General features: G+C 37.0%; 1 protein-coding gene across 5 annotated transcripts in view; it reads left to right on the top strand.

Annotated features, from left to right (window-relative positions):
• Nucleotides 1-7776: 7776 nt before the first annotated feature.
• LOC121879133 (E3 ubiquitin-protein ligase HUWE1-like) overlaps nt 7777-23606 on the top strand; it is a 62136-nt gene continuing 46306 nt past the window's right edge. For 4 of the 5 annotated variants that reach the window (XM_042385729.1, XM_042385727.1, XM_042385728.1 and 1 more), the window contains exons 1-12: nt 7777-7855; nt 14268-14361; nt 14482-14615; nt 15084-15165; nt 15608-15774; nt 16191-16326; nt 18635-18871; nt 19642-19761; nt 19991-20142; nt 20845-21109; nt 22270-22371; nt 22697-23320. In XM_042385729.1, coding sequence (XP_042241663.1) covers nt 14317-14361; nt 14482-14615; nt 15084-15165; nt 15608-15774; nt 16191-16326; nt 18635-18871; nt 19642-19761; nt 19991-20142; nt 20845-21109; nt 22270-22371; nt 22697-23320 — 2064 coding nt within the window. In that variant the 5' untranslated portion in view covers nt 7777-7855; nt 14268-14316. Of the gene's footprint in view, nt 7933-14267; nt 14362-14481; nt 14616-15083; nt 15166-15607; nt 15775-16190; nt 16327-18634; nt 18872-19641; nt 19762-19990; nt 20143-20844; nt 21110-22269; nt 22372-22696; nt 23321-23606 lie in introns of all 5 variants that reach the window. The other variant, XM_042385726.1, reaches the window with a different exon arrangement.

Below are 23606 nucleotides of genomic sequence, written 5' to 3'. Positions count from 1 at the left end.
AAACAATACAAACCTTGTGTTAAATGAAGGAGACTTATAGTTCAGGAGAGAATAAATGGCGTTAAAGCCAAAATATATTTTTGTTAGTACATAGAATCTAATTTTTCGTATGTTAAAAGTATTACAGGTATTCGCAACTGGTGGTTGGCCATCTTTTTTTCTTTACCAATTGAAGTCTCCTAGTTCTACTGTTGACCGAGTGTTATAGTCGCGACTTAGGCTTACGTGCTGTCTCGTGAATTATTTGGCCCTGGCAATAATATCTGGGTCGTTATTTTAAGACCACACTCATTTGTTTCTTTTAAGTAGAGGGAAAATGTGTGGTAAATACTGAAAAAAAACACGAAACAAACTTTTGAAAACCTGAACAAACGTTTCATAACATTTAAAGATAATAAAACTATATTTTGTTTTACCTTATATATGTTTTCCGTGTTAAGTAGGCGATGTTGTTGTTTTCGGTTTTTAGTAGGTGTTGGTGTTGTTTTCGGTGCTCAGATGAGAGGGATCCATAAACTCAAAGTGATTCTTAACATTTTTCAAGTTAGGAAACATTAGGTAAGATTTTCAAAGGTTTGTTTGATGTTTTTTTTAAGTATTTCACCACCCCACATTTTCCCTCTACTTCAAAGCCCTGCCCACTTTGCACAACTAATACTGTGGGTAGTTTTATCGGTTAAATTACTCGAAAATACAAATTTCCGATGGAAACGTGATAGAATAAATTATTTTTTTGGTTTTTCTCTTTCTCCCTGTATAAGACTCAATTTATATGCAGGTGTTGGGAACTTCTAAATATTAACCAAAATGGAGATTTTTCCAAAGAAATTGAAGGTCAAATTTAAACAAAGCACACCAAAATACAACAGAAAAAAAATTTCTCTGTAAAACCAAAGGGACGTCAAAACGAATCTTTACCCACGGCACCACCTCCAAGTGCACGATTCATCGCTAATTAAAAAAAATGGCGATTTTTGTAATCCCCATTATTGGTAGCAACATACATGACTGTCACTGAACAAGGAAGGACACATTTAAATAATTTGGGGATTAATTAATAATAATGTCGCAGAAAATGATACGGCTGACATAAAAATCCGTCAAAATTTCACCGGCTGGGAGGCTGCACATATGAACTCTTCATTTTTAGTCCATCTCTTGTGGTATGGTCGGTAACGTTCCCTGGTCCCATGCATTAGGTCGAGGGTTCGAGTCCTGGCTGGTGAGGTCGTTGATTATATGAACTCTTGGAGACGGTCGTCATCCTCCACAGGCACAGATAACTTGCTATACCATAAAAAAAACCGGCATAGGATGCTATAACTATACATACTTGAATTCAAGATGCGAGGTTTCGTCTTTTTCTCCATTAAGAGTGTCCCTTGATGAAGAACAATAAGTATGAGAGCACACAGTTCACTTTAACACCAATTATATTCTAAAGAAATTGGATATGTATCCAAACCCATAATATAGGATGCGAGTCCAACTATATGATTCTCATCACTTATTCATACAATGGCCTTAAGAACCAATTGCGCCTCTCCCCTTCCCCAAAAAATAAAAACATTGCGCACCCGATCGACTCAAGGTTCTGAAAACTGAAGCCTATAACATGAAATAAAGACAATTAAGCCGATATATTATATGGTACTAAAACTCCCAATATGAGGCTCCGTCCGACTCCGTCGATTATTTACAATTTAAAGGGGACAGGATTCAGTATTTATTTTCACCGCATAGTAAAACCGCGGAACGGGATTTTTATCGCCGTAATATTTACGGTAAATAATTATTTTCTTCGCGTACAGTACTCGCCACGTGGAGACATGAAATTAGTGTCATATCAGTTTCCCTCATCTTTCTTGCCCTGCCCACTACAGGTGATTTACGATCGTAGACAGGAAAACGAAAAAATCTAAAAAATTAATTCTCGTTTTTATTTACAATCATCCAAGAAATATGGAAAATTGGACGAATTATATAAACGCGTTCGAAGTGCTAACCGTCTGTTCCATTCATAAACCAGAAACAAAGATTCATATTCACTACCTCTGTAACACTTCTGGGTAACTTGTGCTGTAATATCCCGGTTAATGGCAACAGTGTGTGTACTGTACAGTATTGTTACGACAACCAGAAGATGGCCAAGAGCTGTCATTGTATATAGGAAGTCTGTTCGCTACACCTGATGAAGCTTTTATTACAGGCGACACTAGTATAAGTATGTCCTATTACTATAATTATTACGAGAAGAAAATTTAGTTACCTGTGTGTCTCACTGTGAGTGTCTATGGTACAAATATGCTGTTAAATTAAATGAATTTTTTTGCAAGTAGTATTCAGCCATTCTGTGTCACGGCTTGTGGGATGGTGGTGTCCAATGTACAGTACAGCTACAGCATGTTGTGTTTATATAAATTTGAAAATGTGAGTCGAGGTTATTCAAGAGTCTAGGATTGAAAGATATGTCCTAAAAAGTAACCAAGCCACGTTATAGACATTTATATGTGTAAAAAAAAAACCACAAGTATATATACGATCTTAGTGTTTTGACTTGCCTGTAGATGCAGCCGACGCCCACTGTAACCCGCACCCACCAGCACCCTTCCATATATATATACGTCCCCCCCCCCTGCCCCCTAACTGCCTCCAGAACCCCCCAACCCGCACGTTTTACTGTATGTTGCAATAATTACTAATTATCATCCACAAACATCTTTTTTATTACCATCATCACCATCCTTCTCATTATCGTCAGTGTGTCATCCACATCATCATCATCATCATTACTCTCATTATTCTTTCTTCATTATAATTCCCTCAAAATGTTAACCGCTTTCCTTGCCAACATCACCATTTTTACCTATCAGTTGCTGAACACTGATCAGCTATAATCACACTGGGGTGGGGGGAGCAAATAGTGTTAAACTAACGCCAGGTTTATACCATGAAACACGACTGATTAACATAAGGTAGGATTTAAGATTTAAGCCGCTGCTCTAATACTCACGCAGTTCAGAATCATGACCAGTCATCAGCCAGGTTCCCAGGCCGAACTCCTAAGTATCATGCGGGAACAAAACACTAGACCTTAAACATACGGAAGTCTGTAATAAAAAGATACCAACAGTGATTTTACGAGAACCAAATTCGAACAGTTATACTAGGATATATTACATGGGTTATATGCAATAAATTAGTTTATTTTGTTATTGAGCCATATAAGTAAGGTGTACTGTAGTGTTCATAACCTATTAATGTGGTTTGTTTATAATTGTGTAGTAAGCGATAGTGTTCAGTGTGTTCCTAGTATGTGTGGTAGGTATGGACGACTTCCTGTTACCCCCCACGGTGATGTCTGCCTCGCGAGCATCAGCCTAGATTATAGTCCTTTTGTCATGTTATTTATTACTTTATTCTACTGGGTGTTTACAGGTTTCCTTAAAAAATACCAATCATTGTAAGGAAGAACATTTTTTAAGTGAAAGATAACTTGCAAACTTAACAACAGAAAAAAAAATAATGTCAGTGACGTAGCCGTGAGTAATCTGCCATTATCCACGTAAATTCTGGATTGACCTCCATCGAACTAACTAACTACCAGCACCTCATTCATCATTCTAACCCAATTAAACCCACCCATCACCTGAAAGTAAACGAGGCTATTAGTGGGAGAGACAGTGGGAGGAAGGAAGGGGTCGAGGGTAATATACAAATAAGTACACTTCCTTGCCGCATATTGTTTGACGTAGCAGTAGCAGAGTGGTGGGTGGTGTTGTGAGGAGCCGCCGCCTCCCTCACCCACTAGTCGATAACTGCTCTCACCACCTACTGCAGAGGTCCTTCTCACCCGCCCAGGTGTGGCTCTCTCTATAGGGTAGTCTTAGACTGAGGTGTGGCTCCGTGTGACTAGTGTGGCTTCGTATGACTGTGTCTGACTGGTGTAGCTCCGTGTGATTGACTGTGGTGTGGCTCCCTGTGACCAATAAAGTGCGTTCCACCCTATTTTCTACCTGTGGTTTAAGAACGTGTCTTCTGTCACCTGGTACAGAAGGTAATTATCCTTATGATTGTTTTTTCCTCCACTCATTCTCATCTCGGCCACACCAAGAACATACACACACACACTTCTCCCTTCCATCATCTATTCTCCACCAACTACTCAAGACTTTCTGGATAATTTTACGACATTTATGGTCCCAGTAAGAAGGATACAGCATTATCATATAACACACTCCTCTCCTGACCTCATTCATCCGTAAAGAAATGTTGGATCCGCCCTTCATATGAGCGTATGTGTGTGTATGTGTTCTACAGAGGGAGGATGCATTAGCAAGGTATGTCGTTGACCAGGGAACATATAACTACAGAGAGGTATAGAATAAATCAGGATGTATATACTGTACTATAAAAGTGTCGAGACCCGCATGACGGTGGGGGAGAGAGGAAGCTCACCCCAGATACTCAAAACACCTGTAATTATATACACTTGTAGTGAGCAGGTCATCCACCTGCCCGCACCTTGACGACTACTATTACTGACTGATGATACACATACAGTATGTGGTAGTAAATACACCCAGTTTATGACAGTACACCCACCTTATCTATGGTGCACACATCCATTTAAGCGTGGCAGTGCATCACTAATGCGGTAAAGGTCGTCTGGTGTGGAGACAGTTGATGCAAGTGGGTTTTTTTTTTTATAAAGATAGAAAAGTTTTATTGGAAGACTGCCAAGAAGTCAACCAATCGATTACCACAAGTCGCTGGAGTATTGTGGCAGATAGATTCAAGAGTCATTCAGTAAAATTCTCGTATTACGTGAAGATTAGGCATCCTAGCTTATTTCACCAGACGATTAAACACCTTAATACTACTAGCCTAGCCTATAATCTAACCAATTCTAACCTAATCCCTCCCGGTAACATTAGATTGTTTAATAATCAAGTGAAATAAGCTATGTTGCCTAATCATCATATGATATTAGTTGTCAATCAAGTTAATATTGGTTCAGCATACTTACAGTAGATATAGGCTGAGAATACCTGTATCACCAATACAGATAATGTTATATAGTGGACCGATTCAACCGAGAACACAAGCCGACAAAGGTTTAACTCCGTCCTCATGTTTGCGTAAAGTGACTACACAAATTACAAAAAAATCTAAAAATAAAGATAATGCATAATTAACAAAAAATCCTCTTACTTGGCAAGGATGTAAAGAGTGCAGTAAAGTAGTGTAATGGTTGAGGACTATCTGTGGTTATCTCACGAAGCCGTATATGTACAGTACACAACAAAGTAAAACCTATTAACATTATGTAACATTCTCAACATATCACTTTGTATTGGAGAAGTTATTGATTGCAAACTATAAATCAGTCAACTTAATTACCTTTCCCTTGCTGTTTCCATACTGCATAACGATACAGCGCTTAATTAAATTGCTTCCACTGTACCGACCAACTATTATCTACTATTTAACACACACCATCAACTCTTCACTTGGTCAAGCAAGAAAGATAATAGGTTGCTTCAATGAAGGTTTGTTCCTGTCTCCAACTACTACTGTTATGAAATTGTACCCCTGTTAGTCTCGACTTGACGATTTATATGTGTATGTTAATTTTTATATTACAACTCCATATTTGATGGAATAGATATTCATGTATTTATGATAGAAATTCTATAAATTCCTAAGAGTCCTCTCCTTTAGCAAGGGGTAGCATTTTTCTCCAAATATAATGTATAACAATAACCACCACTAGTGTCAGTTATAATCTAATAGAAACTAATGCCGATATTATAATATATTACTACGCTTAAACAACTAAGGCATATAAGTGCGTATACTCGAATAGTAATTTACTATACACTAATCATCACTGCTCGATCGTGTGGACGTGGCTTTACAGGCATACATGACTCGCAACATTTATTTTTTTTATTTTTTTTCCACCACTTAGCAGCTTACTAGCGGTTCGAGTAGTTGGTCTATCCTGTGTTAGTACAGGAAGAACACGGAGTCCGGGAACCTACTTTTGACGGCCCAATCCTTGAAATGCGAGTGAACAACAATCGCGGATACGGGCAGAAAAAAAGTGACCAAATGTGAATTATTGGTAAAATTCATAGTCTAACCTTTCGAATTGTTCAGCAAAATCATTCGGCGCAGTTTTACTACATTTTTCTAATGATTAAATGATGCCTAGAACGTAAAGGAAATCCGGCAGGAATCGCTGCAGAAGATAAGTTACACGCAACAGACACAAGGATCCAACATAAAGTGGTTTATAACTTACCAACCAAGACACTCAGTCACCAGCATCTGCTCAAAAACCCTTTGGGATAGTTTGTGTACAGTACTTGTAACAATTTAATGATTTGCATAATTTTCTCCTAAATGAGTATCCTTTCTTTCGATTATTTTTTACCCATTCCATACAAAAGAGTACATATACACTCATTAAAATCTTAGCTGTTTATCGGGTTATATAGTTTATTTTTATTCTGTAGTTTTACAGTGTCGCTCTATTATAACATTTTGCGTGAATTCAAATTTAAATAGTGGGTTTTTACAGGAGACCTTCCCCGATATTTTTCATTACAGTAATGACAATACACAGGTAAATTTTTCGAATCACTCCATTTGTACACCAACGGAATGACTAGTTTAAACCATTTTTTTTTCATACTCCACACGATCTTGTTTTCCACAAATCTGTATAAGATACAGGTATTAGGTTTGACACCTCTATCTGCAATTAAAAGAAAAACTGCACATAAACGGGGGCAAGTGAACATTAGTAACTTCCATCACCAAAAAAACAAATTTTTTATGTGAAATTTCAGCAAACTCTTATTCTTTTTTTTTCCTTAACTGTACAGGCATTAGGCCTACAAATCTTAAACCCGGGCACAGAATCAACCATAACCTAACTTTCCCATAAGCTAATCTAATCAAACACTTGAGAGCAATATAAAACTATGGGACCAGCGATTAGATTCACCTATATTATTTTTTGGAACAATGGCTTGAGCGAGAACTTGCATCTTTGTAATTAACTATTCGTACTGGGAATGGCTCTTCTTGGGCACCATATCATTTAAAAACTATCGGAAACACACCTTACGTATAGACCACACAGAGCACATAACGAGATACATTACTGAATAACCGTGATATATGAACAAATAGCGTAATTAGTGTAAACGATCTATCCATTGGAAAGTGTTATTACGCTCTAATTCTTTATATATATATATATATATATATATATATATATATATATATATATATATATATATATATATATATATATATATATTCAAGGAAAGTTTGGTCTCAAGAGTGTTGAAAGAATTAGAGCGTAATAGCACTTGGCAATGGATAGTGCGTTTACATTAATTACGCTATTTGTTCAGATATCTGTCTGGATATAATTTGAAAACAACCAAAGCAGATCAGTTGCTCATTAAATTTTGTGTTCTACATGTGAAAATTAAGAAATTATAATCGCTTTTGAAAAAAAAAGAATGTTAACATTAGGAACACAGAGGTACTGTAAAATGTCCTGTCATCCTCATATAAACCATCAGAATAAATATCATTTTCTCTTCACCAGTGAGGCGAAGATATTTCGAGTATAAACTTAAATTTAATAAAAAACTATCCATTTTTTCATTAATATTTACAAAGAGAAATACAGAGAGGACAAAAAATATTCGAAATTAGCGGGGTGCGCAGGGCGAGCGTCACTCCATTGATCACAGCGCCATCTGCAGCCCAGGTTTGAGTAGTCCCACTGTTGTTCCTGTCGTGATATTTCTGGACACTGAGATACAAGGTAATGTGAAGCAGTAACAACTCATAGATTACAAGGAAAAGCTACTTGAAGTACTTAAATGAAAATATAACAAGAGAGTAAGTTTAATATCTTGTAAGAAGCTTTAAATATAAAAAAAAATTAATTGTTTTGGGAGAGGGAGATTCTTGGTGACGACACTCAGACTTGTCAGCAACAAAAGAATGAAAAGCTATTTGGGGGTTTGTTTTGTTTTGATATAATTAAGGTCAAGGGATGTGTTATGAGTCCAGCATAAGGGTAGATTGTTATTAATCGGGTCGTTGGACTTTTTTTGGCGGGTTTTATGAGGTAACAAGTGGGTGCGGGAGGAAGGGCTGACGGGTAGTGGTGCAACTTGAAACTTGCTTGTCACTGCCATCACTTATAATACTACTCTAACTCTCCCTGGGTTATATACCTCTAATATCTAATAAGAGGAGAAAATGGAAAAAAATATGTTAGTTTAAGAATAGTGTGGTTTTTTCGTATTGTGGTTACAGAAGCAAAAGTAAGTATTAAGTGAATCAATAGTTTCCCCCAATAAGTTTTGTATTTTGTAAATTCCAATGTTATGTTTTGAGTCATCTTGTTAGTATTTGTTTAATTCCTCTCTCTAGGTTAAGCCATTTGACATGTTAATTACATATAGTTTGTATGATGAAATTAGATTAAAGTTTAGAATTATACTATTACAGATTACTGTACTTGTAATTTTTGTAATGAGGTAATTTTGCTGCTTTTTGTATTGACACATAAAAGGCAAATCCCTCCAAATATAATTCAAAATATCAAAGTGGATCCCTATTTCTGCAACAAACAAATCAAATGTAGGACTGTTTGGGGGAAACCACTGTATTGTCATTCTTGTTATTTGTTTGCATGGTTCAGATCAAGAGATAAGCACATAGGAGTCAATATTCCACTGTGAAGCATGTGAGTGTACAGTACTGACAACACATGTAGGTTGGTCTGTAGAAGAGAAGATATTTCCATCACCATGTATTAGGTTTGGATGTCATGTGCTTTATATGTCTTATAATTTGTACAGTTAAAGGCTAAACAAAGTAACACAGGAGCATTTGTTGTTTGGCAGTTAATTACAGGGTACAGGTACGGCAGCCATGTGTGAAACGTTGATGTCCATTGGTATAGCAGACTATTGCACTTGCATGGTGGGCAGACTATAGAATGATGGTTACCAAGATGGTCTTCCTTCTGACAAACATAACTTCCTAAACCTAACTATTCATAACAGTTTGTCAATATGGCTGCTGTACATATATCCAGCGTGTAATTTCACCTTTTCCAAACAGAAGAAAAATGTTGTTGTTGAAATTCTTACAAAAAATTTTGTTACACAATCAATAGGCAGATTTCATATCCTCTTTCATGCTGGTGTGTGATTGTCTCGGCCACAGTGCTTAGTAGTGCTATAATGCCATTTCCTGTATCCATTTGCTGAAATTCCTAATGGAAACTTATCACAATACGGCATCTGATTCTAGCAGGAAAACATCATTCTACAGTTGAAAGACATGTAATGGGCGACATAACTTAAGTGAGACAGACCTTGGATATGAGCATAAATTATTGAGAAAAAATTAGACGGAGGACTAATTGGGAGGGAAAAAATTAAATGTAGTCATTCTTGTTATTTACATAGTTCAGATCAAGAGATAAGCACATAGGAGTCAATGTTCCACTGTGAAGCATGTGGGTGTACAGTACTGACAACACATGTGGGCTGGGCTGTGGAAGGCAAGACATTCCTTCTTTGTATTCCAGACCTAGCTAACCTAACCTCTAATACCAATGCACTTCCATCCTAGGATAGTTATAATAGGATAGGTTTGTTTGTTTGTTTGATTAATCTTGTTTACGATAAATTCCTGGCAAACATTTGTGGTTATGATGAAATGCTATCCAGGACAAAGTCACCAAACTAATAATACAAAAATTACTGTAAAGCCATCTTATTTGTTTGGGTGGAACAGAAGCATTGCTGAAATGTCTATGAAATGTTTGTCTATGACTGCTCATGTGAACAGTTGATAATGGCAATGCATGTAGCTAGCATGTCAACATAGGTTCATGTTCAGGTCAATAAAACTGGGGTAAAAAATATCAGGAAAGTTGCAGTACAGTACAATACCTTGATTGTTGGGTATTCTAGGTGTAAGAAAACAATTTCTTATTTGTATTCTGAAATTTTATCCTAAAGTTGCTCCTTCTCACAAATTGGTGGTCAAGACTATTACCAACAATGGGTAAAGGTGTAGAAGAGGATGACCACCAGAAGGAATTGTCCAAATTGGTTGAAATTTTTTCTACACACTAGTACCATATTAAACACAAAAATGGAAAATACAATGCATAGAACCTGACCTAACATACTCAACCTATGGGTATGTTAGGTCAGGTTCTATGCATTATCGTGTTAATTTATGTGGTAAACAACTTGCCTTAATATTGAGGTTGATATAGTACATCAGCAATGGCGAGGAGGAATACGTGGAAGCGTTCACCATTATTTAGGAAACGACTCTTGAAAAGGGATTCAGCGAGGTAAACAACAAAAATGGTGCCGGGAGCAGATTTGTATTGTACTGTATTGTGGAACCATTGGACATACAGTAGGGCTTATAAATCTCCATAGAGCTTTGAATACAGTTGTTGTCTCTTTAAAATGTGGTTTCTTTGCTTGTCAATCACACCATCATTAACACACTGTACTTCATCCCCAAAATCCGACGTCAATAATCGTTGGTGCAAACATTCTCAAGAAATTAACTTTTAAATAAATTAACAATTGTCCTCTTATCCTGGCTGTGAAGAATTTTGTTCTTACAATACAGTATTTTAAAAATTTTGAATAACACCCAGTCCCATCATTTATCACAGTGAACTAGCATTATCAATCAAAACACCACCCAAATATTGCTGTCAGATGATACAGTACAACACAGGGCCATTTTCTATCATGTAAACAAGAGAATATTCCAGGACTCTCAGCCATAGCTTTTTTTCTGTACCATTTTACTTTCAAGGAGTAAAAACACTGCGTTTACAATCAGCTCGGCATTTGCAGCCCCAAAAGAGTCACAAGCATAGCAACTGTACTTATTACTGTGAGATTCTGTGATGTAACATACTATATTGTTCTCATCCACTGGGTTAGGGTCATCTCGTACCCAACTCACGAGATAAGTCGAACCCAAGATTACTTACATCCAATTCAAGAGATAATCCATACCTATTAGTATATATACCATGCATTTTAGCTTTATCTGTGAAAAAAAGAAAAGAGAATGTAAATCTTATAGGAAAGTAGTGAAATAGGGAAATGTAATGCAGGCTTTAAAATAGTTGCATCTCATTACATTTTATTCCATCACACAAACATTGCACTACAAGTACATATTTCACAATATGTGGTTTAGAATAACTTTATTGCAATTTACAGATTTCAGGCTAATAGATTTGGCAGTTTCAATTTATAAACTGGGCATTGTAAACATTTAAAATGGCCATAAGTCAACAAAATATAGACATGCATAAAAATGTTGATTTTCCAGCTTCAGCTTTTTGTAAACAAAGCAGTTAGTGTACAGTACAGTATATAATTCGGGGCTCTTCTCAGGTACTTCTTCCAGTATAACAGACTTGTTCTATGGAGTGGCTGACATTGTGACATCGTCAGGAATTTTTTCTTCTGACATATCAACGTCAAGAATGAAATACAGTACTGTAGTAATAAGGATATAAAAGAACGAAGAGTGAGAATATTGGCAAACACATATGCAATTAGTTATGTTATTGTATGTTAATGATACTCTGGATAGATTTGTTTAAAAAGTCATGACCACACGGAAACAAGGCCAGTAACCAGTAGAAGATAATTTTGTCAAGGGCTATTTTGAAGCCCAGTACTGTTTTTGATTCTACAGTTTGAGCTGGTAGATTATTCCAGAAGTCTACCACCCTCTCGGTAGTTATGTCCCCTTGTATTGGTGGTGCATGACTTCACCAAAAAATTGCTTGTCAAAATTAGATAAACCACAATAGAATTGTTTGATTGTAACTGAAATGTTCATCCTCCACCCCTTCCTTTCTTTTCTTTTTTGTCAGGTATTGTTTTATTTTTATTTTGCCAAAGGTCGACATGACATACTTTGGCAGGGTACTGCCTTGGACAAGTAACATATACAAGTTGTCCTAGGCAGGGGAATATGTTATATAAGTATAGATAGAAGAATTTATTGAAACTGAATTTGAAATTACTTACTCATAGGTTAAGTTCCACATGATTGGCAGTGTTTAGTCAACACATGGTGGCCATCAGTGTGAGATTATGGCATTAAGCCATTTTTGAAAGACATGGAACATCAAACTAGCTTAACAATCATAGTACTGTACTGGTACCTTTTTTTTTCCGTGCCTGGTTTGTATCATTAGTAAATTGTTTAAAGTTGTCAGAGGCTACAGTCAGTCTTGTGTTTGTTAAAACACTTTGCCATCTATACAAGGATGCTCCTTGGTGCCTGTGTCAGCATATTATCATCCATTGATATGGAAAAAAAAATCATTCATAACTGAGATTTTCGTTGGTACTGTATGACAAAATATAACATGGACTTATTTTCACATTTTTATACAAACACCCACACATACAACTGTATTGGATGAATCACTCCCAACTAATATGGTTACCTTGGCTATTTGGATACTGCACTTGTGTGGCGTTGTGTAACCTCGATCTCCTTCATACTCATGTTTGTCCAGTGAAGTTTCTGAATTGCCCTCATGGACGCTCACTTAAGTGTGCTTCTGTCGATACTTCACAGACAAAGGCTGACTGTCAGGAGCACTTGCTACATCTCATGTCTTTAGAGCATATCACCCGGCATGAGGACTTGTTTCTATCTTTACTGGTGGCTCCAAGATTGATGCCAGTTTTTCCAACCTTTTCCGGGAGCTGTGTCTAGCTTGCCACTGCTGGATTGTCAGCAATTCTCCCAGCCTTGAAGGTGATTTATTATATTTTGTGATGACTGCCTGGTCCCTATGACTATAAAACACGTGCTGGTCCAGTGTCTCAGTTTCAAGGGCCTTGGGAGGCTTTATAGAACTAACAAAAATGCTTCAAATTACATAAGTAGGATCAACATATTTTCTGGAGCCTCCCTCCCTCCTCCCAAGTGGGTAATGGGGGAGTCAGCTGGATGGACCTAAGCAGTTTTGTGGCCTGAAACCACTGTGGTTGAGCATTCATGGCTCATTGTTTGTTACTGTAAATGATGGAAGTGATTGTTCTGAAGACCCCCTTTTGAGAAGTGGGATTATAAGTACTACTGTAATTCATGAATAAGGTGCCAGTCTATTGATGTCTTGTGGCCAAACTTATTCATCTCTCCAAATCTTGTTGAGCTCCTCCTCCTTGAGTTACACAGACTTGTGGGGGGGGGTCCTCGCTCATGTCTTGGTTCTCCTTTCCTTAATGATGGGTTGGTAATAGGGCTTGGAGCTGCCATAGTTATAAGATGGGGATTGTGATTTACCTTGTTTAACCTCATTGCACAAAAGAAATGCAAGCCCCCCTGGGTTGACGTAAAAGTGTGAGAAATTAAAATGACAGGTTAATTGATCATTCAGCATAAAGATACCTGTACAGTCATTCAAAAAACTATCTTTATGGGAGGGGGGTTGATGAATTTCGGAATGAACACGGAGACTCCTGTTGTCTCGATAGTGTTGTCAAAATCCTTCGTCTGTTGTCGTATTGTCTAACAATTTTTGTAAAGTAATTTTTTTGAGCAATTGTACATCACCTTTTGGGTGTCTGTAGTTGTTACATCCTTACCTCAGGATTATGTTCCTTCTTACCATTAATCTCTCATAAGGTCAGTTATGTAAGATTGCTTCCTTTTGGTGTGTATATGAGCATAGGACTTAGAGTATACAGTATACCAATTCTCTGTGCTGGTTTTGTTATTTTAAGTTATAACATCTTGATCTTACTGATGCATGCTGGATCTGGGGAAATTTGACAGGATAAACCACTGTTGTATGTATACAGTATATTTGATGTTAACAAATGAATGGATAGCAGCATCTCATGTTTTTACTGGAGTAATATTGTTAAGCCTTTTTGCTTTTTTAGGGTACAGTGCTGTTTTACCAAATGGATACTTAGCTATCCTTTGGGACTGTGCATGAAGGATGGTCTGTTGAGTTGTTATATTCCAGTCTCAAATTGGGTTATGATCTCTGGATATGCTGACGGTTCTAGCTTGATCGGCTATCTCGATTATAAAAGGGTATTTCAGGATCAGTCTTCCATTTTCTGCATTAAAAAGTTCACACCTTCACTTGTATAGCTGCAGTATTTTGTTATTTAACAAATGTTTTTCAGGCTGAATGAGCAGTGGATAAGGAATGAATAAACCGGCACTTGTGCCAAGATGAAGATCGACAGAACTAAATTAAAGAAAAGCAGTTCAGAAGTTGTGAGTATCCAGTTTAGTTCTTGTCTTATACCTCATCACAGATTATAGTTTTAGATTTGTATGTGAAATTGGGAAATGTACAGCCAAAATTTATGACATGCTACCATCTTCTCTTTTCAGCCTGGGGATTGTGGTTGGTTAATAGAAAAATTACAAAACTGTAGCAATGCGGAACTTCTACCAGTTCTGCGAAGTGTGGAATCCTGGAGCTACGGGAAATGTGAATTGTATCACTGGATTGATGTGCTTGACAGGTAGGCTTTCCTTTTTTTCTTTTTTTTTTAACCGAACTGTTCATCAGACATTGTTAATTAGCTATGTAACAGATTTATGACCCTTGATCTTAGCCAGAGACAAAAGTGGAATTGTTTGATGATCTTTAATCTAGATAGTTATATGATTCAGTATCGTATATGATGAGTGAATGACTTAATTGTTGGGGAAGTACTGTATTCCCTGCTCAAGACATTTACCGTCTTAAAAACCTAGTGTCTATACCCTGGTTTGGGTCTTAGTGGTTCTTATGGAGGATGTGAAGGATGGTTTTGGAAGTTGAGAAGAAACAAGTTAATTTGAAGATGGAGGAGAGATCGGTCAATGTGGTAACAGCCTATGCACCACAGACCAAGGGACATACTATACCAGCGGGATAAAATGTGATATACAGTCGGTTCTGTAGTCTCGATGTTAGAACCAAAGTTGATCTCCTGACTTTTTTCCAGATTTGATACGATATTAGAGCAGGCAGCAGAGAAAGATGAAGACAAATGGGTGTTGCCCTGCGACCTACAGGAAAATGGCCATGTGAGTAGTTTTATGTGGTGTTGATATTGATGCTCGTTTCTTTGAATATTTTCTGACCTCCACATACTGTACTCCAGGAACACCCATAGCTCTCTTCTCCCCATTTTTTAATCTGCTTGTCCACAAAAAGAAAAATAAGTGCACACTGAACACAACATTTACTTGATGCCTTTATATAATATTTTTTTTTTTACAAATTTGTATAACCAGAGATTCCATGTAATCTCTAAAGTGTTCAGGGAGTCTATATAACTAGATATTTTCACCTAATATTTAATGTTTAGGTTGGGATAAGTTTGGAAGTATATTGTACTCTTAGATCAAGTTTTGATTATATTAAACATATTTGAATGTAAGTATTTATAGTATGACTAATCATTGATTGTATACTTTCAAATTAGGAATGAAACTTCAGCCTGATTTTTTTTTACGTTTGTTACAGGTTGAGGAGCTGGTGGAATGGGTGCTACACTTCACAACACTGCTGGTGGAGCATTCCTTCTCTCGGCATCTTTACTCCTCTGTGGAGCACCTCATTACCCTTTTGTCGTCCACCTCCATGACAATTGTCTTGGCTGTTCTCAACTTACTGTACATGTTCAGTAAAAGGTGAGAAGATATGGAGACCAATCATTGTCTGTTCACATTTGATCTTTTCTCTCCAAGCCATATTTCTTTTCTAACTGAAATAAGGTAGGACATTGAATAAGTGTGATTCAGCTTTCCTTGAATACAGTACAGTACTTCACATCTATGAGCTTTACTCGATAAGTTAATTTTTCATGTTGACTTTTATCTCCATTTAGTCTACACATCCCAATTCTCATGTCACTAATAGTGTGTGACATATTCTGATAATTCTGTTAGGATTGTTTCTTTGTCAGTAGCTAATGACCCTTCATTCAACAAGCTTTTATAATGACCTTGTTTTCCAGTTCTGTATTTTTCGTAAATTAGTTTATCTAATTTTGGCTGTAATTTCATAGTACAGTAGTATACAAATAATTTTTTTGCATTTTCTACAGGTCAAATTTTATTACACGGCTGGCAATAGCACCACGTCAAGCACTCTTATTGCGCCTCATAAACCTAGCAGAGCCGTGGGGTGGCAAGGACAATGGCTTTGGCCTTGCACAATGTTGCCAGAATCTTCCATTATCTGTAAGTTGACTAAATGATTCCATGTCTTTGAAGCAATTAGTTCCTGAGTTGAAATTTATATTGGTACAGTGTTGTTGGTCTTTTTTTAAACATTTTGATTTCTAAGCCTTATGTTACCATATACTGTACCAGTTTGCATGATTTTGTACAGGTACCTTGCCCCTAGGGAGAAGCTCGTTATCAGTTTTAGGGTCACTAGGTGAAAGGTCCCATATTGGTCCAAGATGGCTTGTGGAAGACTACCCATACTGTCCAGTGACTAGTAAGCTAGCCTTACAAGTGTGTGTGTGTCAAAGAGTCATCTTGGGTCTCCTTTGTGGTGCCACCATTGACTGCCACAACAAGAATACCCTTGCCTGCCGCGTTATTCATGTGGAACTAATCCTCATGTGCTTAGCAGCTTTCTGGGTGGTGCTTTCTTGCCTCTTAAGTTGGGAGGGCTTAGATCAGTTGGAGTGTACTACCCTGTCACTTATTTCTGGGTATTTTTGCATACAGTACTGTATTTCTTTGTTCTTTTGACCATTTTTTTTTTTTTTTTGCATGCTCTGATGAATGTCTCATTGTAGTAAACTATATCATTATATAGTGAAGCTAGGTTTCATTCTCTTGCAATTTCTAAGAATTTTGGCATCAGCTGTGGGGAGTTGGTGTTATACCATCACACAAATCAAGTTCTGGGCAACTTAGAAAAACTTAAAACTTGAAAAATAAATATTGGGGTGTGTAAACTTACCATTACAGCTTAAAAAATAAAGAGAGTAATCCAAAAGTATTGTAAGATGAGTCGGATAAGACTGCAGCATTAGGCAATGAAAACTTCCTGAAAATGGAGTTATGAAGCACTATTGCCTGTTACTGGTCCATGATTTTTTAAGTTCCTTGCGTGGCTCTGGTAGGTGTGCCTCATAATATCGTGAACCTTAAGTTTACACGGTTTTGCTTATACAGTACTGTACACTGTCAGGTAGTTGTGAATTTTGCAAGGTATAAATTCCCCTTCACACAGTACAGCTCCATTGCCAAATGGGCCTTAAATGTTTGATTCCTGCTTAATGTCCTTCCTGCCCCCTCCCAAGTACTTTCAGCATTAATGAGTACTGTGTGCATAGTGAAGAGTAATGAGGGGAAAATTAGAACATTTTGCAAAAACTCCAGTGAAATGCATAGTAGCTGCAAGTTTCCTTGACCTTTGATTGGTCAGCATGGCAGCTGATAAGAAAACTTTTTGTGGCTTGACTGCTACTACCTCCACACATAGTAATGTGCACCTCTGTAACTCAAAAACTTGTGTTTACACTAATCACTGGTAGGTTTTTAGCAGCAATTGTAAAGGATACCCAAGAAAATTAAGGTGTAATCCAAAAATGTTTTAAGGTATATAAACAACTAAATGTGGCAAGAAGCAGTGAAGTTGGCGTTTGTCTTTGCTGAAACTTACTCGGTGTTGTATCAACTGCACAGTACTGTATACAATGCTACAACAATAGATCAAACCAAACTGTAAGAGAGCTGAATTATGGAGGATTGACTTTTTCTTGCCACATGGAAATTCTTCATTTTCATGTGTATCCCGGTGGTATTGTTTGAAAGTTTTGCTTAGAAAAGCGAGATGTGCATTCTTTTTCTTATTTTTCAAACAAGTGTTTTCTTTAGTGTGACTCGGTGGGAGGTAAATTTCAGCAGTTGCCATTTATTGTATTGTTCACCACCTGCATGTTAGGTCTGCACACATTACTTTTATTTTTTATCCTTGTTTTTAAATTACCAAATTTGGTATACAGTAAATGGAAAGGTTTTTCTTGGAGAGTGCACTGAAAGCCTGAGGAAAATATCTTTAGAAGAGAATTAGATGAATGTTCATCCTTAGTGGGTTATGTTTTTACTGACCTGTTGATAAATACACTACCTTTCTTGTGGCTAGTCATGAGGAACTAATATAAATTGGAACCTAACCTCCTATTTCCCATAGGCCCAAAATATATCTTTTATGTGGATTCATTTTGCATGGTGTTATCTAGGAAGCCAGCCATGTAAATTGGGGGTTTATTGTGTACTGTACAGTCATCCCTAGCAAATGCTGATTTCCCAGGTGAATGATTTAATTTTCAACTCCAAATATTCTCAAATACATGTACTATGTGTTCCAGTATGCTTTTCACACCTTTTTGTTAGCTCTTTGGCACTCACTTGTGTTCCCTAGTGTGGATGCAGACCAGACCAGGGGCATCGGTATGAAGCATATATTGTTGAGCAATACTTTCTTTCTTTTTTTCAATTTATATAATTTGTTTTCTTCTCACTTCAGGCTTTTCCAGAAAATGCTACTACACTCCATTATGAGTTTTATGGTGAGCATCAGCAACAACAGCAGCCGCAGCCGCAGCCTGGAGAAGGAGCAAGTAGTAGTGGCAGCAGCAACACCAATAGAAGCAACAGCTCTATAATTACGATTCACATAGATAACATGCAGAATATCAACAAGTCGCCAGCACAGGTTATGGAGGAGCTTTTGCAGGTGTACAAAGTGCCTATTGAGAAACAGGTTAGTGAGAATCCCAAGTCTGGATACTTGTGTAGTTTTAAGTTAATCCCATGCTGTAAACCATATGACATATTTTTTTTTTTTTTTTTAAACTGACACCATTGACCTCCAGGATAAGCTGCCCTTGATTGTGGCTTTTATCAGTTATCGTATTTTGGATGGTAATAAAAAAGTGGGTGTAGCTGGGGGGAGTAGATTCTCATAGGGAGAAGGTTATGGTATGGTAGGCAAATTTATCTACTGTGGATGTAAAGATAGGACTGAGATATGACAGTTTTAGAAAATCAGCATTTGTTTTTGATTGAGCTATTTTAAGTTTGTATATTACTGTAGCAAATGGAGTTGAGATACTTGTTAGGGAAATTAATAGAAGATTTTTGGGACAGCAGTGAAGGTAGTAAGGATTTGAATGATGTGAAGTAGTAGGGGTTAGATCATGGCAAAGAAAGTTAGAAGTAGTACAGTGCAGCTAAGGGACAATGATCATGACCATTCTCTCTCATGGGAGCTTCCAGAGGGACCCAGGCTTGACTAATTTTAATTTTATTTCCTTGTAATCATATATTTTGGTCAAACTTGAAAATATCATGATCACTTTGAGGAGAGGGGGCGGGGGGGTAAATATAAGTACTGTACAGTACTGAAGTTGGCAAACAGCTTCCATTACTCCACCGCTTCCCTATGATATGGTAAATGTTATTATTTGATGAATTTATTTAGAAATTGACTATTTGTGATGAAACCAATAATTTTTATCTTTTATTTTTCAGATGGTTCTGTTTACTCATATCAGATTAGCCCATAGTTTTGGGTCATTTGAAACCCGACTGCAGTGTGTCCAAGCCAGACTACAGGCTCTGTCTGTACTAGTGTATTGCAATGCACTGCAGGTGTGTATTCATCTACAAAGAGCCACCTCAGGGGTTTTCTTATTTGTGTGTGGGAAACCTTTCGACAATGCTCCACATTATTATATGATGACTAACACTGCGCAAATTTGATAACCATGATTCTAAGTTCATGGTCTACCTGAAATAACCAGTATCTGAATATTGTTTTTATTTTGCCTTGACAAGTTTTATTCATTACACTTTTTAAATTTTTATTTTATTTTTTCAGGATAATGCCAATACAGTTCTGTATTCTGGGCTTCTTGATGAGTTTGTAGAGGTGCTGGAGTTGAATGACACTAAACTCACGGAGATCAAGGCTGCCACTCTTCGTACCCTCACATCGATAATACACCTGGACCGTATGCCCAGTTTCCCAAAGTGAGCACTCCTGTTCCTTTTTTTGTGTAGATTCCCATCATTTCCAAAATTAATAATCATTGTCTTTTATGTTAGACTGCCAGAATTCCTGGAAAACCTTCTCTCGATATAAGTGTCTAGCTTAGTATTGTTTACTGTAAGACAGCATGTTTCTTTATTACCATTTTCTAAAACAAAATGTAATTTAAAAGGAATAAGTTCAACAAACAAAATATTTCAAATTTACAATGTAGCAAGTGAAGGGATTGGTGTTATTTTGTGCAGTAATGAAGAAGGAGAATTAAAATATTTGCAGATTTTTTATGGGGAGTATGAACTTCCACAACTGTTGTTAAGTCATACAGATGTTAGACATGTGGCTGATTTTCTGCAAATTGGAAGGTGGGAAAAAGAAGTGTGTATTTTTATACATACTGTGTAAGACAATTTGGCTGATTGTTGAATGTTTTGTACAAGTGATATTACTCTTACCTTATGGTAAGATTGTTTGGTGTTCAAGTACACATCATACTTGCATGCTTTTGCTTTAAATGTTGTCATAGAGTTTTGAATGTGGTCCTTAAAGTAGGTACAGTATCACTATTATGGGTAATTATTGTTTGAAGCTTGTAAATTTTCTACAAGCAAGATAATCATGTCTTATGCTCCAACATGGGTTTATGAATTTGTTCTCTGTACCATTTTAACTTGTTTCTGTTTCAGGTTGAACACTATTATAGATGTAACTGGTGCCTCATCCTACCATGGGTTCCTGCCTGTACTGGTCAGATCATGTATTGCCAATTTGACAGCCACGTCCCCTCTGGTGCCTAATCCTTTCCCTGCACCGCTCGCCACTGCTCTCTTCTCGTTCCTGTACCACCTTGCCAGTTATGAAGCAGGAGGGGAGGCCCTTGTGTCGTGTGGCATGATGGAGTCCCTCATCTCTGTTGTCAACTGGAAGGGCACCGAACCAGATCACATCACGGTAATTTTCATCCATTTGTGTAATAACTTTTGAGGGTCACGATTAAAGTAAATGGAGTTGCTAGATTTCGTGTGTATATGTATAGAAGGCATCAAAAACAACAGAAAGAGTTGAGATAATATACTAAGACTGTCCCTGATAGTATCCCCTTGTAAAAATGTTGTGAAAGTCTTTGATGAAAAAGGGGAAAGTTATCCTGTTGGGAAAGATGAGGAATGAAAAAAAGTCATAGGCTAAAAAAAAAGGAAAAAAGATTGAAAGCTAGGAAGATGAGACAGGCTGGCTGTCAGCAGTTTTAAGAATAGTGTGTAACAGGCTGTGGTGGATGGGTTAAGTGGTCATATTAAGGATTCAAATGCAGCATACAGTAAAACCTCTATTTAATGAATTATTTGGAGGAGAAAGTCCGTTTTGTCAAGGGTCCGTTAGATGTGAAACCTCCATCTAACGGATTACTGTACAGTGGGGTATGCTATAACGAATCTAATTGGTTCTAGAACCTTGTTCGTTATAGGATTAATCCGTTCCAGGCCCCCAAATACAACCACTTAACACTGAAATATATAATATAAAATTGTAAAAATTGTAAAAAATGCATAAATATGCATCTAAACCCCTGAAATAAAGAATATCATTAATATTTGTAATAAAAAAACAATAAATTAGAAAAAAAATTTTAAATAATGTTCGTTGTAGGAGTTTCGTTCGTTATAGCATTCTCAAATTTATAGGTAAAACCGTTCGTTATAGGAATATTCGTAGTAGGATCCGTTCGTTATAGCATACCCCACTGTATATGGAGAGAAAAGTCAGTTATATGGGAATCTGTGAATGTATGTAGAGATGTTTATATTGTGTCTGAGCTTGGAAATCAAGTGTCAATCCAAATTTGTTCCAGATGACCTTTAAACATACCTGTATGTACAAAAATTGGTTCGTGTTAAGGAGACATATGCCAGTCATTGGATGAATTATGTACATTGTATAAATAATGGAAAACATAACCAGGTCTTTATAAACAATGTTCGTCTGGTCTAAAGTAGGGCATATTTTGGTATTTACTCAGCATGTTTTATTAGATGTCACTTTATTATTATTTTTCTTCTACAGCAGCAGTATCCATGAGTGTTTTTGTAAGAATTATTTTTTTTTTTTTACAGTTTGTGACCAGAGCAGTGAGAGTAATTGACCTTATAACAAATCTAGATATGCATGCCTTCCAAACACATGGAGGACTCACAGCCTTCATCAGGAGATTAGAGGTAAGGTTTTTTATTTTTTCAAATTTACCAGAAAATCATCTAATTCTTAACAAATATTTTGTTTTTTTAATGCTGATGCATTATGTGTTTGTTAATATTACCAGTTGGGTACACATGAATAAGACAGTGTGAGAGGAATGAAAGTTAAGAAGATATACAAAAACGTGAAACTTCAATAAAAGAATAAGTAAAATATCAGGCACTGAATGAAGGAAAACTAGGAATTTTCTGTACTTGAAGAATACCAGACATTGAAAATGTTTGTCACAAAAAATAATAAAACTGTGTTGAGTTATAATCTTACTGTTTGCTTTTCTTTCCTCAGGTTGAAGTAGATGAATGTCGGAGGGAGCAACCATTTGTAATATGTTTGCCAGCACCTTTAGCAGAGAGTGAAAGTGCCAGTGCTCCAGTTGAGGCAGACCAGGCAGCAGCTGTTGCTGTGGAAGAACCAGAAGGCACGACAGAATCTACAGAAGTGCCTGACACTGCTACACATTCACCCATGGACACAACTCCTGCTCCTGTTTCTGATACCTCTAATGAATTAGAAATTACCCTCAGTCAGTCGTCTTTCAACACTACTCGGCCCAGCACTTCGGCAGCAATGGAGGTTCCAAATTCTTCATCGCAGCCAGACTATAGTGAAGCAAAGACTGGTTTATCCTGCTTACCACAAAGAGCTGCTCTTGTGAAGTCAATGCTCAACTTTTTAAAGAAAGCTATCCAAGAGCCTGGTTTTAGTGAAAGCATGCGTCACTTAATGGAAGGATCCCTCCCTTCATCCCTTAAGCATATAATCAGTAATGCTGAATATTATGGCGCTTCACTATTTTTGCTAGCAACAGATGTAGTCACTGTGTATGTGTTTGGAGAGCCGTCCTTGTTGTCATCACTTCAAGATAATGGACTAACTGATGTTGTGCTCCATGCACTCTTGGTGAAAGATGTAAGTATTAATTTGTACAAATGCATTATATTGATATTAATGCATTTATATTATTGATGTCTAGGGCTTTTACTGGCCTTTTGTGAGACGTGTCTGACTTCCCTTGTGAATCTCAAGATTTTTTTGTGTTTATGGAATTCATGGAATTTTATGAATTGGGCAATGTGGTGTGTGAGAAGTGGTATATTGTTTGTATGTATGCCCCCAGGGAGTGAGAAAAGGGGAGAAGGAAAGAATGGTTGTGGGAAGACTTGAATAATTATTTGAAAGCTTCTGCTTTTTAAGA

This window comes from Homarus americanus, unplaced genomic scaffold (genome assembly GCF_018991925.1).
Source record: "Homarus americanus isolate GMGI-L3 unplaced genomic scaffold, GMGI_Hamer_2.0 scaffold4060, whole genome shotgun sequence".
Taxonomy (NCBI): domain Eukaryota; kingdom Metazoa; phylum Arthropoda; class Malacostraca; order Decapoda; family Nephropidae; genus Homarus; species Homarus americanus.
This window is presented reverse-complemented; position numbering and strand designations above follow the sequence as displayed.